This window comes from Callithrix jacchus, chromosome 2, assembly GCF_049354715.1.
Source record: "Callithrix jacchus isolate 240 chromosome 2, calJac240_pri, whole genome shotgun sequence".
NCBI classification, from domain to species: Eukaryota; Metazoa; Chordata; class Mammalia; order Primates; family Cebidae; genus Callithrix; species Callithrix jacchus.
In genome coordinates, this window is record NC_133503.1 from 101686486 (window position 1) to 101709213 (window position 22728).

The 22728-nt window shown below is 40.8% G+C and overlaps 2 protein-coding genes across 28 annotated transcripts in view; one reads left to right on the top strand and one right to left on the bottom strand.

Moving 5' to 3' along the window:
• The window catches only part of LOC128931339 (uncharacterized), a 241011-nt gene extending 221697 nt beyond the window's left edge, over nucleotides 1-19314 (bottom strand). For 7 of the 17 annotated variants that reach the window (XR_013532182.1, XR_013532184.1, XR_013532183.1 and 4 more), the window contains exons 1-3: nucleotides 17743-19314; nucleotides 15937-16055; nucleotides 11776-11868 (exon numbers count right to left, since the gene is read on the bottom strand). The gene's annotated coding sequence lies outside the window, so the exon portion shown is untranslated. Of the gene's footprint in view, nucleotides 1-6559; nucleotides 6736-11775; nucleotides 11869-15936; nucleotides 16056-17742 lie in introns of all 17 variants that reach the window. The other 10 variants (XR_013532185.1, XM_078365078.1, XM_078365079.1 and 7 more) reach the window with 8 other exon arrangements.
• A 47-nt stretch (nucleotides 19315-19361) lies between these two features.
• FBXL17 (F-box and leucine rich repeat protein 17) overlaps nucleotides 19362-22728 on the top strand; it is a 572981-nt gene continuing 569614 nt past the window's right edge. For all 11 annotated transcript variants that reach the window (XM_054252081.2, XM_035292206.3, XM_035292208.3 and 8 more), the window contains exon 1: nucleotides 19362-20781. In XM_054252081.2, the coding sequence (XP_054108056.1) occupies nucleotides 19780-20781 (1002 nt within the window). In that variant the 5' untranslated portion in view covers nucleotides 19362-19779. The remainder of the gene's footprint in view (nucleotides 20782-22728) is intronic.

Here is a 22728-nt window from a genome sequence, read left to right on the forward strand (position 1 = left end):
ACTCAAATGCCCATCAATGATAGACTGGATAAAGAAAGTGTGGTACATATACATCATGGAATACCATGCAGCTATAAAAAAGAATTATATCATGTCCTTTGCAGGGACATGGATGAAGCTGGAACCCATCATCCTCATCAAACTAACACAGGAACAGAAAACCAAACACTGCATGTTCTCGTTCATTACTGGGAGCTGAATACTGAGAACACATGGACACAGAGAGGGGAACAACACACACCAGGGTCTTTTGAGGAGTTGGGGGGGGTGAGGGGAGGGAACTTAGAGGATGGGTCAATAGGTACAGTAAACCACTATGGCACACGTATACCTATATGACAAACCTGCACATTCTGTACATGTATCTCAGATACATTCTAGAAAATAAAGAAAAAAAAAGCTTGAGAAAAAAATAGTAATATTTCATGACATGAAAATTATATAAAATTTCAATTTCAGAGTTTTACTGGAACATAGCTATGCTCCTTTGTTCACATATGTCTATGCCTGTTTTTATACTATGGTGGCACAGTTGAGTAGTTGTGACAGAAACTGTGTGAACCAAAATGTCTAACATATTTACATCTGGCTCTTTACAGAAAATGTTTGCTGAACATTGTGTCAGCTAATTATTGTATGATTAAGAGCATGCCTCAGGCTGGGAGCAGTGGCTCATGCATGTAATTCTAGCATTCTGGGAGGCCGAAGTGGGAGGATTTCTTGAGCCTAGGAGTTTGAGACCAGCCTGGGCAACATGGTGAAGGTGGAGGTTGCAGTGAACCAACATTGTGCCACTGCACTCCAGCCTGGGTGACAGCGAAAGATTCTGTCTCAAAAAAAAAAAAAAGAAAAAAGAAAGAAAGAAGAGCATGCCTCAAGGTAGAAATAAAATGATGCATGCTTGTGTCAGAGGCATTTGAACCAGAGTGATTCCATCTTGAATTGGGGCTGGGTAAAATGAGGCTGAGAGTTACACAGCTGCATTCCCAGGAGGTAAAGAACTTGTAGTCACAGGATATTTATGGTTAAGGGAACAGATGAATAATGTTTAACAAATGGACCTGGGACTTAACAGACCCAGGAAATGTCTGTATGTTCCTTTATCTTAAGAACAAAAGCACTCTCAATTTAAGAATATGTTTTGCTTTAAATATAATAATACAAATTCTTGCAGAAGATGCAGTTACACAGAGACCCTGCTGATAAAACAGGATGCAGTTAAAAAAAAGCCAGACAAAACCTGCCAAAACCAAGATGGTGATGAAAGTGACCACTGCTCATTATATGTTAATTATAATGCATTAGCATGCTGAAAGACACTCCCACTCGCACCACAATAGTTTATGAATGCCATGGCTATGTCGAGAAGTTACCCTATATGGTCTAAAAGGAAGAGGAACCCCTAGTTCCCTGGGAACTTACTCCGCCTTTCCCAGAAAACTGCTGAATAATCCACCGCTTGTTTAGCATATGATCAAGAAATAATGATAATAATAGCCAACCGGCAGCCTTTGAGGCTGCTCTGCCTATGCAGTAGCCATTCTTTTATTTCTTTACTTCTCTAATAAACTTGCTTTCACTTTGCTCTGTGGCCTCACCCTGAATTATTTCTTGTGCGAATTCTGAGAACCCTCTCTTGGTGTCTGGATAGGGCCCCCTTTTTGGTAACATAAGGACTAAGTTGATTTTTAGCATTGGTCTTTTTAAAAGCAGAGCTCAGTTTAAAATGGTATTTCTTCTAGTGGTTTCCCACATCATTCCGAATGAATTCTGAAGACATTAACTAGAGCAAAAGAAGGTCACTCTCAATATTGCCTGTAGCTACCTCTCAGATTTCTACTATACTTCGCCCTTAGTCACTCTGCTCTAGCAACACTTCCTCCTTACTGTTCTGGGAGTTGTACCTCAGGGCCTTGACACTGTCCTCCCCCTAACCACAACACCTTTGAGCATAACCTGCTTGCTAATTGCATTCCTCAATCTGTTCAAATGTTACCACATTGAGGCCTCTGTTACTTACCTTATCTAAGATAGCCCCAGTTCCCATAACAAAAACTCCTGTTTTCTAAAAGGTAAGCTCCCTCACCCAACCCTCCCAATCCTCACTGCCCACTGGCTGCCCCAAGAAACAGGCACTTTGACAGTTTTATTCTATACATCTTAAAAGTGTTTGGTTCAGAGTAGATGCTCAAAAATATGTGCTGAATGAATGAATAAATATATGATCCTCTGAAATGGATACATGAGTTACTGCATCAAATAGTGATTCATGTCTAAAATGCTGCAAGTTACATGGACAAAATAAATGCGTGCATGTATGTACTACCCTTTGTTGATAAAAAGATTTAAGGCAGAAAAAAAGGAGAGTAACCCACGTTAAGGCAATTGTGGCTGAAACTGAACTACTATTGGCTAGACTGGTGGCCTAACAGGTGATAGCCGTGGACTAGATGAAGCCAGTTTAGGAAGATCACGTGGTGTGCTGAAACAAAGTGGCCTGTGAGCTGTCTGGAGCAGAACCAACAGTGACTGTGCACCTACTGGCTATGTGTTAGTGGTCCTCACTTACAGGAGCTCATTAACCATGGAAGAGCTGCGGGGCCAGCCTTTTCAGATATGGAAATTAGCTCTCAGATAGAAAATTTGCTTTAACTTTCTCTCACTTATTTATGCAACTACAACTAGTAGATTTTGTAAATGATAAAATTGCCAAGTGGGAAAACAAAACATTGGTGGTGTTTTGTAAAATAAAATTATGCTTGATTTATTGGAATTCTTCAAAGGAGAAAACACAGATGAGGGGGACTGGGACTAACTACTGAAATTATAGTTTATTTATTTATTTATTAACAATTCGTTATGGAAATAAGACAAGGAAGGGGGTGGGATTTTGTCCAAAACTGAAAGTTGGCCTGAAGAGAGAAAATAAACAGAGTATATAGATGAAAAGTTTGAAGGGCTGATTTCTTAATAATTAGTGGTAGGATCAGTCTTTTTAGCATTTTTATAAATGATGTGGGGAGGTCTTATCAGAGAATCACTGGGTTTAAATGAACTTTTTTTTATATAGCAGGAAGGATTTAAGATAAGAAACTGCAGTCATGGAGTCATAATACATTCTATCTCTACTTGAAGGATTTTACATAGCTGACTCTGGACCAATCAAATGCACTGTTACCATCCAGAAGTGGAAAAGGAACTGTCTGTGCTTGTGTGTGTGTGTGTGTGTGTGTGTGTGTGTGTGTTTACGAGAGAGAGACAGAGAGGCAGACAGAACAGGGTGGGGGTAGTGGGAGAAGTAATTGAAGGTGGAATTAAAATGGGAACTTTAGAAAAACAGGGCCAGAATGTGTTTTAGGTTAGAAACACTACTGATATTTTTCTAAGGCATTAGTGAATCCCCCCTAGGAAATTCTGACACCAGTATCAACAAAACAAGAAAACCCTTCTCCTACACTTTTGTAAAACCAAGTGTTAATATACTTGGAATATTGTGTATTTTTTATAGTTATTTGTGAATATCGGGAATGTTGAAGGACAACTAAACTCACTGAAAGGACATGGGTAAGAGGTAGGCTGCTTATATGGCTTAAGAGAGCATGAAAACAATAGGTTGAGAAGAATAATGTAGGACATAGGGTGAGGACAGCATAGTGGCTTTTGTCTAATAATTTTTGCTAGTCAAGATCTGCTAAGGCTTGGATATATGTTGCTGGTTCCCTGGGTGTAATTCAAGACTTTATATAACCTAGATTTATTATAAATTGCCTTCCTCAAATCATTTCTCATTTCAGTCTCAGACCACTGCCACACAGCATCAGAAGTGCATCCAATTAACAAAGGTTAATTGTTGTCATTATCACTATCAAACTTAAAAAACACAGTCAGCTGCTCCACTCTCTGAAGCCTTCCCAAAAGATCTCTCCCTCCCTCAACAGGATTAACTGATCCATTTTTTTTCTGGTTTTTCAAAGCACACATCTTTTTAAAAAAATTTTTTTAGGTTCAGGGATGCATTGAAGGTTTGTTAAATAGGTAAATTCATGTGACAGGGGTTTGTTGTATAGATTATTTCATTGTCAGGGAATTTATGCCAATAACCTTAATTACATCACACTTGTCAATTTTTGCTGTTTTTGCATTTTCTTTCAGTGTCTTTGTCATGAAATCTTTGCCTATTCCTATGTCCAGGATGGTATTAACTAGATTGTATTCCAGGATTTTTATATTTTGGGTTTTACATTTAAGTCTTTAATCCATCTTGAATTGATTTTTGTATAGGGTATAAATGACACAGCATTTTTTTTTTTTTTTTTGGTGCTACTTCCCAGCCAGAAATTTGTATGATTGGCAGCACTCCTGTCTGGGCTTCGCTTGGCTCCGGGCTTGCCGCTACACTTGCCTTGCTCACTTGACCCTCAAAGGCTGAACTCAGCTTGCACTACTAGCCTGGATTTCATATCTGCTAAGGGTGAACCAGGTGTGCTGGTTGCTGTGACGGGGTGGGGGGGGGTGGGGGGGGGTGGCTCCAGGCGCTGGAGGACAACTCCACGTGGACAAATCAAAGCAGGGGCCTCTGTGTGTGGCTATGGCTGGACCAGGTGTACCACAGCAGCTTCTGTCCTGGGTGCTGGTGTTTGGACAAGGGGAATACGGGTGATCAAAAAACTTGGAGATGCCAGCAACCACAGAACCCCAAAGAGGGTGTTATGGGGTATGTTACAACTCCTGCTCAGGGAGTCTCGAGGTCTGGGCCCCAGAAGGGTTGCAGCTCATCCATGCTACAGTTCCTTTTGTACCCACTGTTCCATGGGTCCTCATTTCTTGTCCACATCCAAGGAGAATGAGGTTATACACACAACCAGATAGTAAGCAAGGTGGAGAATAATTTTATTGAGTGATAGAATAGTTCTCAGCAGGCAGGGACCCAAAGTGGGTAGGGTAGTCCCCCACCTGGAGGTGGGTTGGCCCTATCCAAAGGCAGGTAGTACCCCCATTTGGCTCAGTCCAACGTTTTTATAGGCTGAGAACTGGGGAGGTGTGGGCTGTAGGTAGCCCTGGAAAAGGCAACATTTGGTTGGTTAAAAAGCATTATTCAGAAAAAACCAATTGGGAAAGAGCAGGCACACAGGAATAGAAGTTCTCACTCTAGTCATGGACTCCATCTGAAACCAGTCACCTGCAACAATCTGGAAATTTATATGCAAAGAGAAAAATGAGGGAGACATTGAATAAAAATTACTAAGAGGGTACTGCCAAAGGTGGTTGAATAGGAACAGCTCTGCAATCCAGCAAAAACCCAGAGGCCACGGCAGGTGATCCCCAGGCAAGCAGGGTCTGGAGTGGACCTCCAGCAGTCCTACAGCAGAGGGGCCTGACTGTTAGAAGGAAAACTAAGAAACAGAAAGTACTTCATCATCAACAAACAGGATGTCCACTCAGAGACCCCATCTGAAAAGTCACCAAATACAAAGACCACAGGTAAATAAATCCACAAAGATGGGAAGAAACCAGCGCAAAAAGGATGAAAACACCCAAAACCAGAACGCCTCTACTCCTACAAGGAATCACAACTCCTCATCAGCAAGGGAACAAGGCTGAATGGAGAATGAGTCTGATGAATTGACAGAAACAGGCTTCAGAAAGTTGGTAATAAGAAACTTCTCTGAGATAAAAGACCATGTTCTAACCCAATGAAAAGAAATGAAGAACCTTGAAAAAAGGTTCTTCTAAGAGACTTTTGTTGTCTCTTAGCTATTTTACCACTCTGTTAGTTGTGGTAAACTGTTAGTAATACAAATGACTTTTGCTGGTCATGCGATTGATTATTTCTCTGTGGAATCTGACCACTTTTGAATCTACTGAATTCACGTAATTACTCTGGATTACCTCTATTTGTGTCTTCTTTGGAATCTCCTTGATTTGGCTCTATACCCTTTTCTAGTTTCTCAATACCTGAGTTAAAACATTCTTTAACATATCTTTATTTTTTGTTCAAGATTCATCATTTTACCTTTAAAAAATTTATCCTTTAATAATGGGTTAAGACATGCATAAGTTATTATAAAAGTTATACACTCAAGAAACTGAGGATATATCTGGAATGATTCATGTGATCCAACTATGTGGCAGGGTGTTGGGGATACAATTATGAATAAGGAAGACAAGTTCCGTCCTTCCAGAATTTACAACCCAGTTAATTTCCTGGTCCTTTCTATTGATTCATCCATTCAATCACTCTTCTATACTGTTTATTGAAGCACACTGTTAGTACTAAAACTCAGTCATATTTGAGTTGAATAAACTTTTTCAATCTAGCCTTTAGGCCTTGAAGAGGTGTTTAACAATGTTACTGTATGAAACCATGTAATGCATTCCACCCAACATTTGTTGATTAAATAAAAATCTTAGTAACATTTCTCCAGCTTTTTAAAATAGAAGAGTAAGAGGTTCTACTCTCATAATTCCTATGACTACAAGACTAGTAACAACTTACAAATAAATTGTTATTCTATTATTATACTGCATACTATATTCTCTATAGAAGGTATATACTTACCCAATGATGCTGTTACTGAAAATGTTTCTCAAAATTCTTTGGAATTGCCTTCAAATATACAAGTACACTATTATGAATACCTCACTGTAATATTCATCCATTTAAGGAGGATCTGATTTTAGAATAGGCCAAAAGTCTTTTGGAAATAATTTTAGTCTCATTTTGCAGATACGAAACTAAAGACAAAAAAAAAAATAAGGTTTTAGATGACCTCTTTTACTTTCCTTGAGTGTTTTACCACAAGAAATGTAGAAATCATCCAAAAGACATTTAGCATTTTAAAGTAAAATAAAGTATTTAGTACTAAATGAAATGTCCACTTGGGTCCTTCCAGTCCTGCTGCTCCCCTGCTTCATTTACCAGTGGGTGCCATTATTAATGATATAAAGTACATTAATGCCAACCTTTTCAGTTTATAAAGATAGAACTATATGTACTAATCAAACATAGGTTTTTTTAAAACCTAGAATCATGCAATACATATTTGTCTATAATTTTCCTTTTATTCATAGTCATTTACTATGGGTTTCTTTTTAGTCAGAATAAGAAAGTTGTTATTCATTAGTTTTAAGAGTTATTCAATTTTTTTGTGGTAGCAGATCATAGTTTATTCAACCATTTTTCTATTAATGGTCATTTGTTTTAGTGTATTGCAATTGCAAAAAAAAAGATGCTTCAATGAATATCTATACATTTATATTTATTTTTGTAATATTTCTGTAGGATATTTTATATATTATGTAATATTAAAATGTTATATAATATACAATAAAATATATATTAAAGTTATATAATAAAATAAAAAACTATATAAGCATATTTTAATAGATTTTTCCAATTTGTATTTTCAAAAGACTGTAGAAGTTATTACACCTCCCAATTATTCTTGAAGAATATCAGAGAACAGCAGTTTCTACATGCTCACCAACACTGGATTGTATTAATTTTTTAACTTTTGACAATGTGATGAGTGAAAACAAAATTTCATTGTTACAGCAATTTGCATCTTCCTGACCAATAATAAAGTCAAGCACATTTTAATGTAATTATTGATTTTTATGTTTTTCTTCAAATATTCTTTTCCATATTTTTGTCTAATTCCAATTTTAGGTTGCTTTCTAAATTATTATTAATTTCTAGAAGCCCTCTAAATATCAAAATGCCTCTATTAACTCTTCATTCCATGTAAAACATCCATTTTCTCCCAGTTTTTTGAATTTTTTCATATGTGTCACTAGATATATACAAATGTGGCTGGGTGAGGTGGCTCATGCCTATAATACCAGCACTTTGGGAGGCCAAGGCAGGAAGACCCTTTGAGCTGAGGAGGTCAAGACCAGAAATTAGCCGGGCATGGTTGTGTGCACCTGGGGGTCCTGGCTACTCAGGACACTGAGTCAGGACACTTGCTTGAGTTCAGGAGGTGGAGGCTATAGTTAGCCATGATAGTGCGACTGCATTCCAGCCTGGGCAACAGGGTGAGACTGTCTCAAAAAAATAAAAATGTATAATCAAATCCGTCACTCCCCTCTTTAAAATTATAGCTTCCCTGCATTGCTTAGGAAGAAATTTTTTTATTTCCAAAGAAAAATAATAAAATAATAGTGTGTGAAATACAACAAAAACTTTCTCCAGCTCCTAAGTCAAAATGAGAAATCTTAGTTTTAAGCCAAAATAATTAATAACCAATTCAACTCATATATTCAAAAATCTAAAAAAAAGTAAACAAAATGACTCATAATATATTAAAATAATACAATATAATCACATAAAGTTTATTACAATAATGTGAGTATGACTTACTAGTTAGAAATTTGTTAATGTAATTTATCACATCAATAGGGCAAAGATTAAAAAATGTGTAATTATTAATACACATGCCCCCCAAATCATGAAATTGTATCCAATTTCCACTGCTGCTTTTTAAAAAAATACAAAAATAGGAATTCAAGAAAAAGAATATTTATCTCAAATAGCCAAAATCACACTTAATTTGGGAAGCATTAGAATCATTAGTTTTATATTTCAGGTACATGACATCATTGCTTGTTTCATCACTATTATCTGATTTTGCTTGGAAAGTCTATGCAAATGAGTAAGATTAAGAAAAAGAAATGAAAGCTATTTATATAGAAAAATGAGCCAAATTAGAAGATTGGATAATTTTCCACCTAAGAAAATTTTAATTCAAAAGATATAAGAGCTAATAAGCAAATTCATTCAAGGGTTTTTTTTGGTTTTTTTTTTTTTTTTTTGGTAGAGATGGGCATCTTGCTATGTTGCCCAGGCTGTTTTCAAACTCCTAGCCTCAAGCAGTCCTGCCTCAACCTTCCAAAGTGCTGGGATTACAAGTATGAGCAACCATGCCCAGCTAAAGTTTGTAACAAAATAATGATACAACAATTACTACATTCCTAACTAGCAGGAATTACACTAACTAAACAATGCACTAGAAAAAGCATCAATTTCCAGTAGTACAAATGCTATTAAGTAATGAGAAATAAATATTTTTAAATGTCCAGGAAAATGTAATACTTTATGAAGGAACATAAAGCTTTGAGTAAATATAGAACTATATTACGTTTCTCAAAGAAATATTGCTATTTAGGCCGGGTGCAGTGGCTCATGCTTGTAATCCCAGCACTGTGGAAGGCTGAGGCGGGCAGATCATGAGGTCAGGAGTTCGAGAACAGCCTGGCCCACATGGTGAAACCCCGTTTCTACTAAAAACACAAAAATTAACTGGGCATAGTGGCAGGCATGTGTAGTCCTATCTACTCAGGAGGCTGAGGCAGGAGAATCGCTTGAACCTGGGAAGTGGAGGTTGCAGTGAGCAGAGATTGCACCACTGTTCTCCAGCTTGGGCGACGGAGTGAGACTTCATCTCAAAACAAACAAAGAAATACTGCAATTTAAAAATATGTCAGCCATGCATGGTGACTCATGCCTGTAATCCCAGTACTTTGGGAGGCCAAAGTGGGAGAGTTGCTTGAGTCTAGGAGTTTCAGATCAGGCTGGGCAACACAGTGAGACCATGTATCTTCAAAAAATACAAAAAAATTAGGTGAGTGTGGTGGTGGCTATTTTTTATCCCTCCAGTTTTGCCTTTTTAGGAAAGTTATATAAAGGAAATCAAACAGTATGTAGCCTTTTGAATTGGACTTCTTTTACTTTTCATATTTGTTTGATATTTATCCATTGTGTGGATGTACCAAAGTTTATCCATTTACAAGTGGAAATATTTTTGAGTGGTATTCTTGTTTTGAGTTATGGATAAAACCTCTATAAATATTGGTATACAAGCTTTTGTGTTAACACACGTTTTCATTTCTCATTGGTAAACAGCTAGAAATGAGATTGGGGGAAGGTAGGTTAAATTTTATAAGAAACTGGCAACATGTTTTCCAAAGTGGATATACCATTTACATTTTCATCATCAGTATATGAAAGTCTGGCTGGGTGTGGTGGTTCATGCCTATCACCTAGTACCTTGGGAGCCTGAGGCAGGAGGATCACTTGAGGCCAGGAGTTCAAGGCTACTCTATGAGATTTTTAGTGGGTTCACATTCTTGCCAACACTTGCTATGTCACTCTTTAATTTAGCCATTCTAAATAGTTGTGTGATGGTGTCTCATTATGGCTTTAATTTGCATTACTCTCATGAACAATTATGTTGAACTCTATATTTCTAAGACAGGAAGAAACAGTTTTTAAGCTGGCTGCTATTAGAAGGACTCTACCCCAGTGAAATAATAAAGTCATTTCTCCATTGTCTTTGTTTTCCCCTTTCAAGCTTTCTCTCTGTTGGGTAAGAAAATAAAACCAAGCCCCAGTGCTTGTTTCAGTCTACTTGGAAGGCTGCAAGAATTTTCCTAACATTGATTTTTTTTTGTTTTGTTTTACTTCTGTGGATTATGGTTTCACTACCAAAGGACAATAATGAGTTGGAAAATCATTTGGAATTCCTTGAAAATTATTGATGATAGCAGAAATGAGGAGCTCTATTTCTGTCATCTTCACTTTCTCTTTCACACATATATGCATATGAATACCTCACATAGTCTAAAAAATGGTGGCTTTTCAAAAAATGTATTCCATGCTCACATTTATTCCAGAAATTATTCTTTACCCATAAAACCTCACTTCAAATTTCTTTTCAGAATAATTATTTTCCAACTTGATATTAGCAAATATTCCCTTTAATGTGCCTGAAAAGGATTTTCTTCACAGACTACTCCCCAAAACTATATCCATGAGAAAAAACTAAGAAGCAGATCTCAATATTGTTGAGGTATAGATTGGAATGTAAAGGAAGAGTCAGAAATGGGACATTTCAAGGGTGAGAAAAACTAATTTCATTAGTTAGTAATGAAAGTAGATGAAACTGTATGAAACAGGCAATGCAATTTAAAGTAGGTTTTAGGGTTAACTTCCCTTAGAATTCACTTCCTTTAGAAATAACACATTTTCTTGCAGTCCTTTATGGATTCTTGTCTCTTACCAATGACCATGTGCTCTACAAAATTTTCCAGTGAAGATTATGACACATTTTGGGCCTCTTATGACTTCCAAAGTAAATTTTCCTTTTTTTTTAATTTATAAAAAAGATGGGGAGGATATTACTTATCATTTCATGATTGACATAAAAAACAGCTATATTAATTTTTAAAATAGATTTCCTCTGGATCCTCAGCACATGAAAACAGCACCTATCTGCAGTTGTTACCTATTGACAACTCAGCAGTGAACATCTTTGATTTGTAGTGCAATAAAGATTTTAATTATTCAAATTAGGCCTAATTCATTAATGTTTAGAGATGTCAAGTTTTTACAAATGTTGAAGACAACAGAGAGGAAATATATTGATTTGCCAGGGAAAATCATTGGCAAAACGATAGAATTTGCAAGAGTTTCTGCCTCTTAGTACTCTTCCCAAGACACAAACACACTGTCTCTATTTTTCAAAATAAGATTTAAATGAAGATATAAAGCAGTGTTGAAAGGAAAAGAAGTTAGCAAGGACACCATACTACCCATGATAATGGTTCTCAAGCTTACAAAATGAATTCCCCTGGAGGGAGCAAAAGATCCTTATACCCACATTTTACTCATTTCCAGTTTTCAATTGAGGATGGAAAAGTTGACTGAATACCAAGTGTTGCTGAACAAACAAATTTAAGAATATTATGTTTCAGGCCTGGCATGGTGGCTCATACCTGTAATCCCAGCACTTCGTCAGGCTGAGGCGGGAGGATCACTTGATTCTGGGAGTTCAAGACCAGCCTGGGCAACATAGTTAGGCCTTGTCTCTACAAATAATAAAAACAATTAGTGGGGCATGGTGGTGCTTGCCTGTATTCCCAGCTACTCAGGAGGTTGAAGTGGGAGGACTGCCTGAGCCTAGGAGGTTGAGGTTGCAGTGTGCCACTGCCCACTCTAGCCTGGGTGACAGAGTGAAACTCCGTCTAAAAACAGAAAAAAAAAGATGTTTGTATCTCCTTTAACAATTGGGTACAGATAATATTTTTAAATCTCTGTCCCCTTATCTTACTTAACATGTAGTTAGTAGGAACTAATGAACCCTAAATAATGGACCCTAAATATGGTTGATACATTTATATGACAATGTACTATAGGTGTGACTGAATAACATACAATAACCTAAATGTGATAAACAAATGATAATGTATAATTAAAAAGCATGTAGAACAGAATCAAAACCTAAGCCCACTCAATGTAACACTAGTGATATGTTGATAAAGTGTCCTGCCAGAATAGGGAGTTTATGTGATTTACGAGGTTACAGAGAACTTAGATTCCTAAGTCATTTTGTCCACTGCTTTCAGAATTAGGTATGACTCCAGCTTTCTATTTTTAGAAAGGAAAAACAACTAAAAAAAAAAAAGTCATTTATCATCCCTTTCCACATCTAAGGAAAATTATCCACTAATTTTCCCTAAGTTGTGACAAAGACCAGTGCTTCATTACTTTCCACAGGAGTAAAATAAGGTTAAAAATAAAGGGGGGACGGAATTACTAAACCCAGCAATATCAGATAGATAGGTGACAGCCACCTGCAGTGGCTCTGATCAGAGTGATCTCTGCCTCACTACTGCTGCCACCCTTCCTCTGTTGCCCACCAGGAGAGATTACATATAACTTAAATGGTTATTTCCATTCCTCCAGTTTCTGGATTCTGGTTATCATGATTTTATCTCCAGATATAGGGAATGAATTAGGAAGGGGCAACCTGCTACTCATCAGACTCAGAGTAGAGCACACAAGTTTGGGACAGACATTTCATTATTATAATAATAGCACAAATTCTTAATACACAGAGTTGTGAAGGTGACTTGTCATTTCTGAGTCACTAAAAGTAGATTTAATTATCTGGCTATAATGTGCAAGTATGTAACCACTTAAAAATTATATAATAAGAAATACAATGTTATTAAATTCAAGAGGAGGCCAGGCGCATTGGCTCACACCTGTAATCCCAGCACTTTAGGGAGGCAGGTGGATCATCTGAGGTCAGGAGTTTGAGACCAGCCTAGCCAACATGGTGAAACCCTGTTTCTTCTAAAAATACAAAAATTGGCTGGGCACAGTGGCTCATGCCTGTAATCCCAGGACTTTGGGAGGCCAACGTAGGTGGACCAGAAGGTCAGGAGTTAGAGACCAGCCTGGCCAACCAATATAGTGAAACCCCATCTCTATTAAAAAGCAGCTGCATGTGGTGGCAGGTGCCTGTAATCCCAGCTGTTTGAGAGGATGAGGCAGAGGTTGCAGTGATCCAAGATCTCACCACTACACTCCAGGCTGGGTGATGAAGTGAGGCTCCATCTCAAAAAAAAAAGAAAAAAAAAAGGAGAAAAAAATAAATTTAGTAGGAAAAATATTTACTATTAGGGAGACACATGCAATTTCTATTTTCTATAGGCACTGTTTCTGTCAGTTGAAAATGAGAAAATACTAATTATAGAATATAGACACACACAAAATTGAAGGAATATAAACAGTTGAACATCTTTGTATTACATTAATTCTATTTAAGGAAAAGATATATATGTGAGTCTTAAGCAAAAAATAAGCCCATACCTTTGTCTCGATTATCTAATTTATGTAAAAGTGGGAGAACAACAAATAGTCTGTACATGTATTAACTTCTAATTAGTTGTTTCCTTTCATGAGCTTCAATTAATCTTTGAAGTTATAGATAATTGATAATTTGATTTCTGCCATTAAAACTACATTGTTTTGGTATTCACAGGACTGTATTTAATATATGCTTTATTCCATGCAAAAACATTCGCATTTAATGCACAAACGATTACCAGAAATAAAGTGACTTAAAATAACACATTTATTATCTCATAGTTCTGTAAGTCAGAAGTCCTGGCATGGGCTCAGCTGGGTTCTCTGCTCAGGTTCTTGCCAGGCTGAAATCAAGGTGTCAGCCAGACTGTTCTCCCTTCTGTAGTTCTGGGTATTCTTCCAAGCTCATGTGGTTGTCGGCTGAATTAAGAATTCTGTAGGAGGGAAAGCCTGCTTTCTTACTGGCCATCAGCCTAGGGGCTACTCTCCATTCTTAGGGGCCACTGCCATCTTCTGCCACAAAAGCCTCTCTACAACATGAAACTTTACTTCTTCAAGGCCAAAACAAAACGATCTACTGTTGCTTTGAATCTCTCTGACTTGTCCTTGACCCTCTTTTTAAGAGTTCACTTGATTATGTGGATAATATGCCTTTATTTATTTATTTGATTCTTTTTGAGACAGTGTCTCTCTAACTCTGTCACCCAGGCTCTGGAGTGCAGTGGTACAAGATCATGGCTCACTGTGGCCTGGACCTCCCAGGCTCAAGCAACCCTTCCACCACAGCCACCAGATTAGCTAGCACTACAGGTATAAGCCACCATGTCTGGCTAATTTTTAAATTTTTTGTAAAGATAGGGTCTCCTTATGTTGCCCAAGTTGGTCTTGAACTCCTGGACTTAAGTGATCCTCCTGTCTCAGCCTCCAAAAATCTCCCTTTAAAATTCAGTTAATTGACAAATTGAGGTACTGGCAATTTGAGAGTAAACAAAGTAGGAATTAATTCTGATGGGTATGATAGTCAACTAACACAGAAATACCACAGCTGCAGACTATGGTAACTGCTGTGAAGAAAATGAACAGGGCAGTATGACAGAGTAACTAGTGAAGAACTCTCATGACGGGAGATGATATCAGGGCTGATATCATCTAGAAACTCAGAATGAATCAGTTAAGAGCTGAGCTGAGGGAAGAACAGGCCAGGAAACAGCTGAACTTTCATATCATGTCTGAAACAAATTATTCAGGAGTATAGATTGTCCTCCTGAAGAAAATTCTCTGGAAACCTGTTTTCACTATCATCTTTGGCCTTGAGTGTTTTAGCAAAAACACAATATAGAATTAAATTTACTGAACACCTGGGTGTTCCACGATTTCCAGATGCACAAGACAATGTCTTCTGCCCTCAGAGTGCCTTTCTAGGCCACCCATCACACTTACCACAATTATTGGGATCAACGGCACAAGAACTTTGTTCTCCTTGACAAATGGTGCTATTGGATGTTTTAGCTATTTACCACAACCACCATTACCCAACTTCAAGCTTGAAAACTTTTTACACAGGCTGTCTTTTTATAGGAAAATGTGAATTTCAAAGTGAGTATAATCTATGTTAGCAAAGAAGAAAGAAAAATGTTTTTTACGTGTTTTGTAACATTTTAAATTTATATACTGGTTTTCAGTATGAATCTCAGTATGTCACAACTCAAATCTACCCTAGGTTGGGATACTATTCAAATACGTAACTATTTTACATTACAGAATCCATTATTTCATCACAGTAAGTTATTCATTGAAGTAAGTCATAAGAACATAAAATTTGGGTGTTCATTTTCTCCCTATATCCATCATTCCCTTCCCTCTATCCGGTTCAGAAAGAATTCATTAAATCCTGACAACTCCCATCAGAAATGTTTCTCAATAACAACCTTATTTCATTATTCTCAGAATGTCTAAGTTCCTATTTTCTTTTTTAAGTTTCACTCTTGTGGCCCAGGCTGTAGTGCAATGGTGCGATATAGGCTCACTGCAACCCCCACCTCTGGGGTTCAAGCGATTCTCCTGCCTCAGCCTCCTGAGTGGCTGGGATTACAGGCATGCATCACTGCACCCAGCCAATTTTTGTATTTTCAGCTGTGTGGGGTTTCACCATGTTGGTCAGGCTGTATCGAATTCCTAACCTCAGGTGATCTGCCCACTTCATCCTCCCAAAGTGCTGGGATTACAGGGGTGAACCACCATGCCTGGCCCTAAATTCATACTTTTAAGGCCTTGTCACTAACCTTTTGATCAACTTTAACTGGTCTTCCTTCCAAGAGCTTGCTTCTTCCCTAGTCCATCTTCTACATAGTAGCCTGATTATCTTCCTGAATACTGAACAAAATTCCTGTCCTCATGGAGCCTATGGTATAATGGAACAAACCAAAAATTTTTTGAAACGTGACAATGAGTTACAAAAAAAATAACAACAGGGTAAGAGGAAAGGGTAAAGGAGGGAGTCACTTTAGATAGGCTGGTGACATCTGATTATAATAAATGCTAATGCCCTTCAGCTAAAAAGCAGCAGGAAAACACCTAGAGTCAAATGAAGCTGGGTTTAATGACTCGTTGCAAGGGGTGGGGGTGGGGGTGGGGGGCACTCTCCGTAAGTGGGTATTGGTATTGTGAAAAACATTTCAGCTTGGGTTAGGTGATTTTGGGGAAGTGTCAAGGTTTTGCTCTGGATTGAATGCTGGCAGGAAACAGGTAATCCTGTAATTGAATATTTTAATATTTGTTATCTAGAAGGCAGGAAGAATGGAGCAAGACTAAGGTTGTAATTGGTCAAGAAGCGGTGGTGACTTATATTAACCAGAATGTTTGGTCATCTTTGTAGTTTAGAGACTGTGCTTCTATTTGGTGTGTTTAGACATGATTATGAAGGGGTCTTATTTTTGTCTTGTCTGTTACAGTCACAGAGAGACGATAACCGATATTGACGTTTTGTGAGATTGTTTATATTTGATAAAACACTCAGAACTAAGAATGCCAAGACAGCTGCCAGTACCACAAATACACAGCTAATAGTGCCAGTACAGCTCCAAGCTGTCCAGGGTTGGTTCCCACTGCAACCCAGCTCCCTCTGTCCCCCAACAAGCAAAGCTATCAGCTGTTACATTTGTCCCTATAATTGCAATTTATGACTCTTATTCATAATTTTGTATCTTTAACATTTACAATAGTATTACTATTATTTAGGGTACTGAGTTCCAAAACTCATTGTGGCTCTCCTGATAATAGTAGAGAACTAGTGGTATGATGATGGTGGGTGATGAGAACAGACATGCAAAATATCTTAACTAAAAAAAACAGGTATTATTTGTCTGCAGAGTCCAATAGGTAGACCAAAGACAATCTGCTTGTGGCTAAATGGTTTAGAAATTGGGAGTAAGAAAACGAATACTGTAAATTTTGTCAACGACTTCAGAAGTCCCAGAGTCAGTTGCTTCATCTCTAAAAACACGAAGCTGAAGTTGGATGGTGTGTGTAGTTCTGATATATTTGCATGGTGCCAGGCTGTCTGTACAGAAATCATATAGGGAGCTTGTTATAAGCAGGTAGAGATTCAAGGGCCTCATCTCCAGAAAGTAATAATCATCCTAAGTTTTTGAGACTCATCCATGTTTTTTTCTTTTGTTGCTGAGTTGTATCTAATTAGATGAATATATTGCCTTATTAATGATGGACATTTTTGGTGACCACGAATAAAGTTGTTAGGGATATTTTTGTACAAGTCTTCTTATTGATATATGCTTTTATTTCTCTGGATAAATACCTAGATGTGGGACTGCTGGCTCATAGGGCAGATGTGCATTTAACTTATATGAAATAGATAGGTCACATTTTTTTAAATCAAACTGGGACTCACTATGCTACTCAAAATGGAGTATAGTTGCTATTCACATGCATAACCATAACAAACTGGGTTCAAGCAATCCTCATCCCTCAGCCTCCCCTGCTGCAGCTTGAATGATGGGTAGCACTACAACTGGTTCTGACAGGTTCACATTTTTGACATAAAGCAACAAAACATTTTATAATACTCTTGCCTTTGGTCAAAGTGCAGCCTAGTAGAGATGTCAAAGGATCTGTTATAAGGCCTCAAGCACTGCCCTGGGGCCCAGGAAGATACCCTACAGGCAAATGGAAGAAAGTTATGTGGATTTTATCTGTAGGTAAATGTAGTTCAGGCAATGCATTTGATAATATGTAGGTGAAACCTTTTGACAAATATATCGCCTCCAGGGTTCTTGGAATTCCACATCACTGTCATTAGGCTCTGAAAAATGGATACCTGAACATGACAGACTTAAGACTAAAGTCATTTCTGACAGAGGACAGAATTAACAAATATTTGATAGCATGTTTGAGTGGAGGCTGGGTGGGGCTGGCCACTGTTAACTCTCAAGTTATCCTTAGCAGATTTTTTTTTAAACACCTGACACTTCCACCCTTCGGCAGGTAAACAAACTCTATCTAAAGGAAAATGGAACCTAAAGAAAGAACTCTTTCACCTTCCTGTTAGAAACATCCATCTTGCCTTCTTGATAGCCTTGGTCTCTCATAAGTTGCCAAGCAATATTTCCTATAACAAGTTTAACTCCCATTGTCAAAAAAAAAAAAAAAAAAAAAACCATACATCTATCTGTATCCATCCTTTATTCACCTCTCCTCATTCTCTGTAATCACAATCAAGAAAAGCATCCTTCCTAAGTACTCTTCATTCCACCTTCTCCCCTTATTTCTCTCATTAGAGTGGCTCATTCCCATCGGTATTTGCCTCCTCCAATTTTTCCCTCGTGAAAGTTAACCTCGATATTGTTAAACCTTCTAAAGGATTGCCGGCACAGCTATTTACTCTTTCTAACCGGGATCACCAAGGTTTGTCATACAGCAGGCACTGCACCTTCATCTTTAAAATACGTAATATATGACTAGACAGGATTCCGAGGGTGCAGATAATGAAGCTATCTACAGCTTGTAGCCTGGGTGTTGCATGGCTCACTGGATGAGGAAACTGCTTATCCTTCAGCTGTATATGGGTAATTTGATATATGCTTTCATTCTGAAATAAAGTTGTGGAAAGGAAGTAGTACGCAACAAGTACGAAAACAAGTGGGGAAACAGTGGTGCGGTACAACCAATTAACCCCTCACACGACTTGGGTGCGCATCACCCAGGAGCCGCGCATCTGCCACTCCGCTCGCCGAGCGGTCAGGGCTCGCACAGGCCCTTCCGGCGGAACCCGCCTAGTGGATTCGAAGAGGCCTCAGTTTCCGAGTCGGGAGTAGTGATGGGGGTGGAAGGTGAGGGGAAAAGCCAAGGGGCTCCCGGCCAATGGCAGCTCTTGAACTTACACCTCCGGACGTCAGCGCGGCTGTGTAAACGGATGTCACACAGCAGGCTCGGAAGTGTCTCCTCCCGCCTCAGAAACGTGGCGCACGCCCAGCAGGCTCGGAAAAAACCTTAGGCGGCGGGAGGGAGGGGCGTGCGCCGCACCTCGTGAGCCCAGAGTCCCGAGCCCTCGCCGGCCGGCCTCCTCCCCGCAGTGTCTCTGTGGCAGCCGTCCCGGTTGAGCAGCTGGGCGCCGGCGTCCTAGCCACAAGCGCGCCGCCGCAACTGGCTCCGCCCCTGCCGGAATGGGCCGCGCGCTCCTGCGGCTCTCAGCAGAGTCGCGGGCGCGCGCGCCGCCGGCAGAGCCGCAGTTAAAATGGTCCGAGCGGGTACCGGCGTTGCCCCCGCTGCCGCGCTGACTGACTGAGCCGGCTGACCGGGCCCGACTGGTCGCCTAGCCGGCAGGCTCGCTCGCTCCCTCCCTCCCTCGCGTCCCTAAAGCTCGCTCCCATCGTTCTCCCGGCTTCTCTGGGCAAAGCATGTAGCCCCCTTCGGGCACTCCGGCGGCCCGCGGCTAACGCCCACCCCCCTACCGTCGCGTGTGTGCCCGTGTGTGCGTGTGTGTGCGCAGAGCGGGCGACCCCGCTGCGGGCCGGAGGCCGAGCCAGCGAGCGGCCTGCCCCGCTGCCGGGAGCTCGCCTCTCTGGGCCTCCCTCCCTCCCGTCCTGGTGCCCCTCCTCGGGGCCTTCTATATGGGCCACCTTCTCTCGAAGGAGCCGCGTAACCGCCCGAGCCAGAAGAGGCCTCGCTGTTGCAGTTGGTGCCGCCGCCGGCGCCCTCTCCTCAGGCTGCCCCGCCGGACCCCAGCCAAGGTGCCCCCTCAGCCGGCGGCGCCCCGGAGCCGGGACTGCTTCTTCCGCGGGCCCTGCATGCTTTGCTTCATCGTGCACAGTCCCGGCGCGCCCGCCCCCGCCGGCCCAGAGGAGGAGCCGCCGTTCTCGCCGCCGCCGCCGCCGCGGGACGGGGCCTACGCTGCCGCCGCCTCCTCTTCTCAGCACCTGGCGCGGCGCTACGCGGCCCTGGCCGCCGAGGACTGCGCCGCAGCCGCCCGCCGCTTCCTGCTATCCTCGGCCGCCGCAGCCGCCGCCGCTGCTGCCTCGGCTTCGTCGCCCGCCTCTTGCTGCAAAGAGCTGGGGCTGGCTGCGGCCGCCGCCTGGGAGCAGCAGGGCCGAAGCCTTTTCCTGGCCAGCTTGGGGCCGGTGCGTTTCCTGGGGCCGCCCGCCGCTGTGCAGCTCTTCCGGGGGCCGCCGCCGCCGGCCGAGCCCCTTACGCCCCTCGAAATGGTGTGCAAGCGGAAGGGGGCCGGGGTCCCCGCCTGCACCCCCTGCAAGCAGCCCCGCTGTGGCGGCGGGGGTTGCGGCGGCGGTGGCGGCGGCGGCGGCGGTGGGGGAGGGCCTGCCGGGGGAGGCGCCTCGCCGCCCAGACCCCCCGACGCCGGCTGCTGCCAGGGTCCGGAGCAGCCCCAGCAGCCGCTCTGCCCCCCGCCCTCTTCTCCCACTTCCGAAGGTGCTCCCACCGAGGCTGGCGGGGACGTTGTCCGAGTCGGGGGCACCGCCCCCTCGTCCGCCCAGCAGCAGCGTGAATGTGGCGACGCGGACTGTCTGGAGCCCCCCGAAAACCCCTGCGACTGTCACAGGGAGCCGCCCCCCGAAACCCCAGACATCAACCAGCTGCCGCCGTCCATCCTGCTCAAGGTGGGTCTGGGCGAGAGGCGCAGGGATGCTCGTTTTCCCCCACCCCGGGCCCCCGCCTCCGAGGCTTTCTCTCTCCTCCCCCTAAGCGCGGAGGAGGGGGGGTTCCCTGACAGCCGAGGGACGTCCGAACCGGAGACTGGGAAGCCAGTGGGTCCTCTGCCTGTGGCCTATTTTTTGAAGTATAAGCACTTGGAGTCTACTGAATGTCTTCATAGCTTGACTCTATAACCCACCCTTCAGGGTTCAGCTATTATTAGAATCCCAACCCAGTGTTTTAGAAACTTCGCAGGCATTCTGTGGGGGGCGGGGGGGAGGGAATTTGTTTTTAATCAATTGAGGAATTTATAGTTAGTGGGTAAAGGCTTTGCATATCAGTGTTTGGAAGTGTTCAGACGTTACTTTCAGGTTTAATGGCTGGTAGTTAATGTCAAACAGTTAACTTTTATTGAGCATTTACCATAATCAGGCACTGCGCTAGAGCTTTATATATACAGTATCCCACTTATTTATCCAGTTAACGCTGCGAGATAAATATATTGTTAATATATTTATTTTATACAAGAAGAAACTGATTTCTCCGTGCCGTGGAGCAGGGTTTTTACAGTAGTGAGTCAGGAAGAAGTGGTCTTAGCGCCTATGGAGCTGACAGTCTAGTGGGGCTTGAACTGGTTGAATGACTTGTGCAAGGTCACATACAGAAAGTAAAGGGCAGATCCAGGTCTTGAACGAGGTAATTTAAGACTACTTGATTTAAAAATTCCTTTGTTTACTATGTGGTAATGCCCTCCTACATTTTAACCCTTACGTAAAAGCATACAGATTACCAGAGGTAGCACAGATGTATTTTTTTGTTGGGAGACCAGTGAGTAGAGGTAGGTGTCCTGGATGAAATTTGTGTCATTTTCAACTACCATATTTTGCAGTTTTGTCAATGCTAGTGACAACCTTAGTTATGTAATAGAGTTTTTATTAAGTTATTATTAACTTTTTTCCTCTTTTTCTGCCGTCTCTCACCCCACCCTTTCTGGGGCTTAATAAATATAAACTATTTTCATTGTGGATGATACTAGAGACTAGCCATAGATAACCTTGTTAAGAATTTGGCTACTTTTAATATTACTGAAGTAACTTTAATTACAATTGTTATTGTCACCAACATGGTTTATTTGATTAGACTTTTTGCATATTTACAGTACTGTGTGTTTGGGTCTGTTTTACTGTGGTACTAATGTTCTTGTGAATGATACAGCAAGAGAGTGGGAAAACTTACATTTCCTTGTGTCAAGATGTAATAATCTAATTCTTATGGTGGTATACTTGTTGGAAGAGTAATTGCTTACTCTTTGTGTGCAGAGGAGCATTTTAGGACAAAGGGAACTTTCTTGAGTCCTTTAAATCACTGGATGATATGGGTAAATAAAATACCAACAAATTTTTGGTGTAGAAGTTTGATTGCTGCCTTCTTGACGAGTAAGACTGTTTCGGAATGAACCAGAACAAAGCCAGGTACCTTCTACTTAAAACGTTATTTCATGAAGTAAAAAAAACATTTTAATATCAAGAAAAAAAAAAAGGAAGGACGTCTCATAATAAGGAGAAACTCTAATAGAATAAAATAAATTTATTCTATGAATTCTGCATTGTTCTTTTTCATATTTTTCCCTGTGGGTGGTTGAAAAGTTTGTCTAAAGGACATTTGGGAATTACATGGGCTTACCCTTTTGTGTGTATTTGGACATGTTTTGTAGATTTCCATTTTTTGTATTGGAAAACTCTAATAAAGATTCTCTGTCTGAGTCTCATGGTCCTAGTGGTATTCAGCACGAAGTGAGTTGTACTATCTGGGATGAATTGAATTAGAGATTGTTCAGTGTCTGCCAACCCCAGTTTTTGGGGGTAGAGACTCAGGATTCATATCTTGTTCATTGCTTTCTCCTCCTTTAAGTG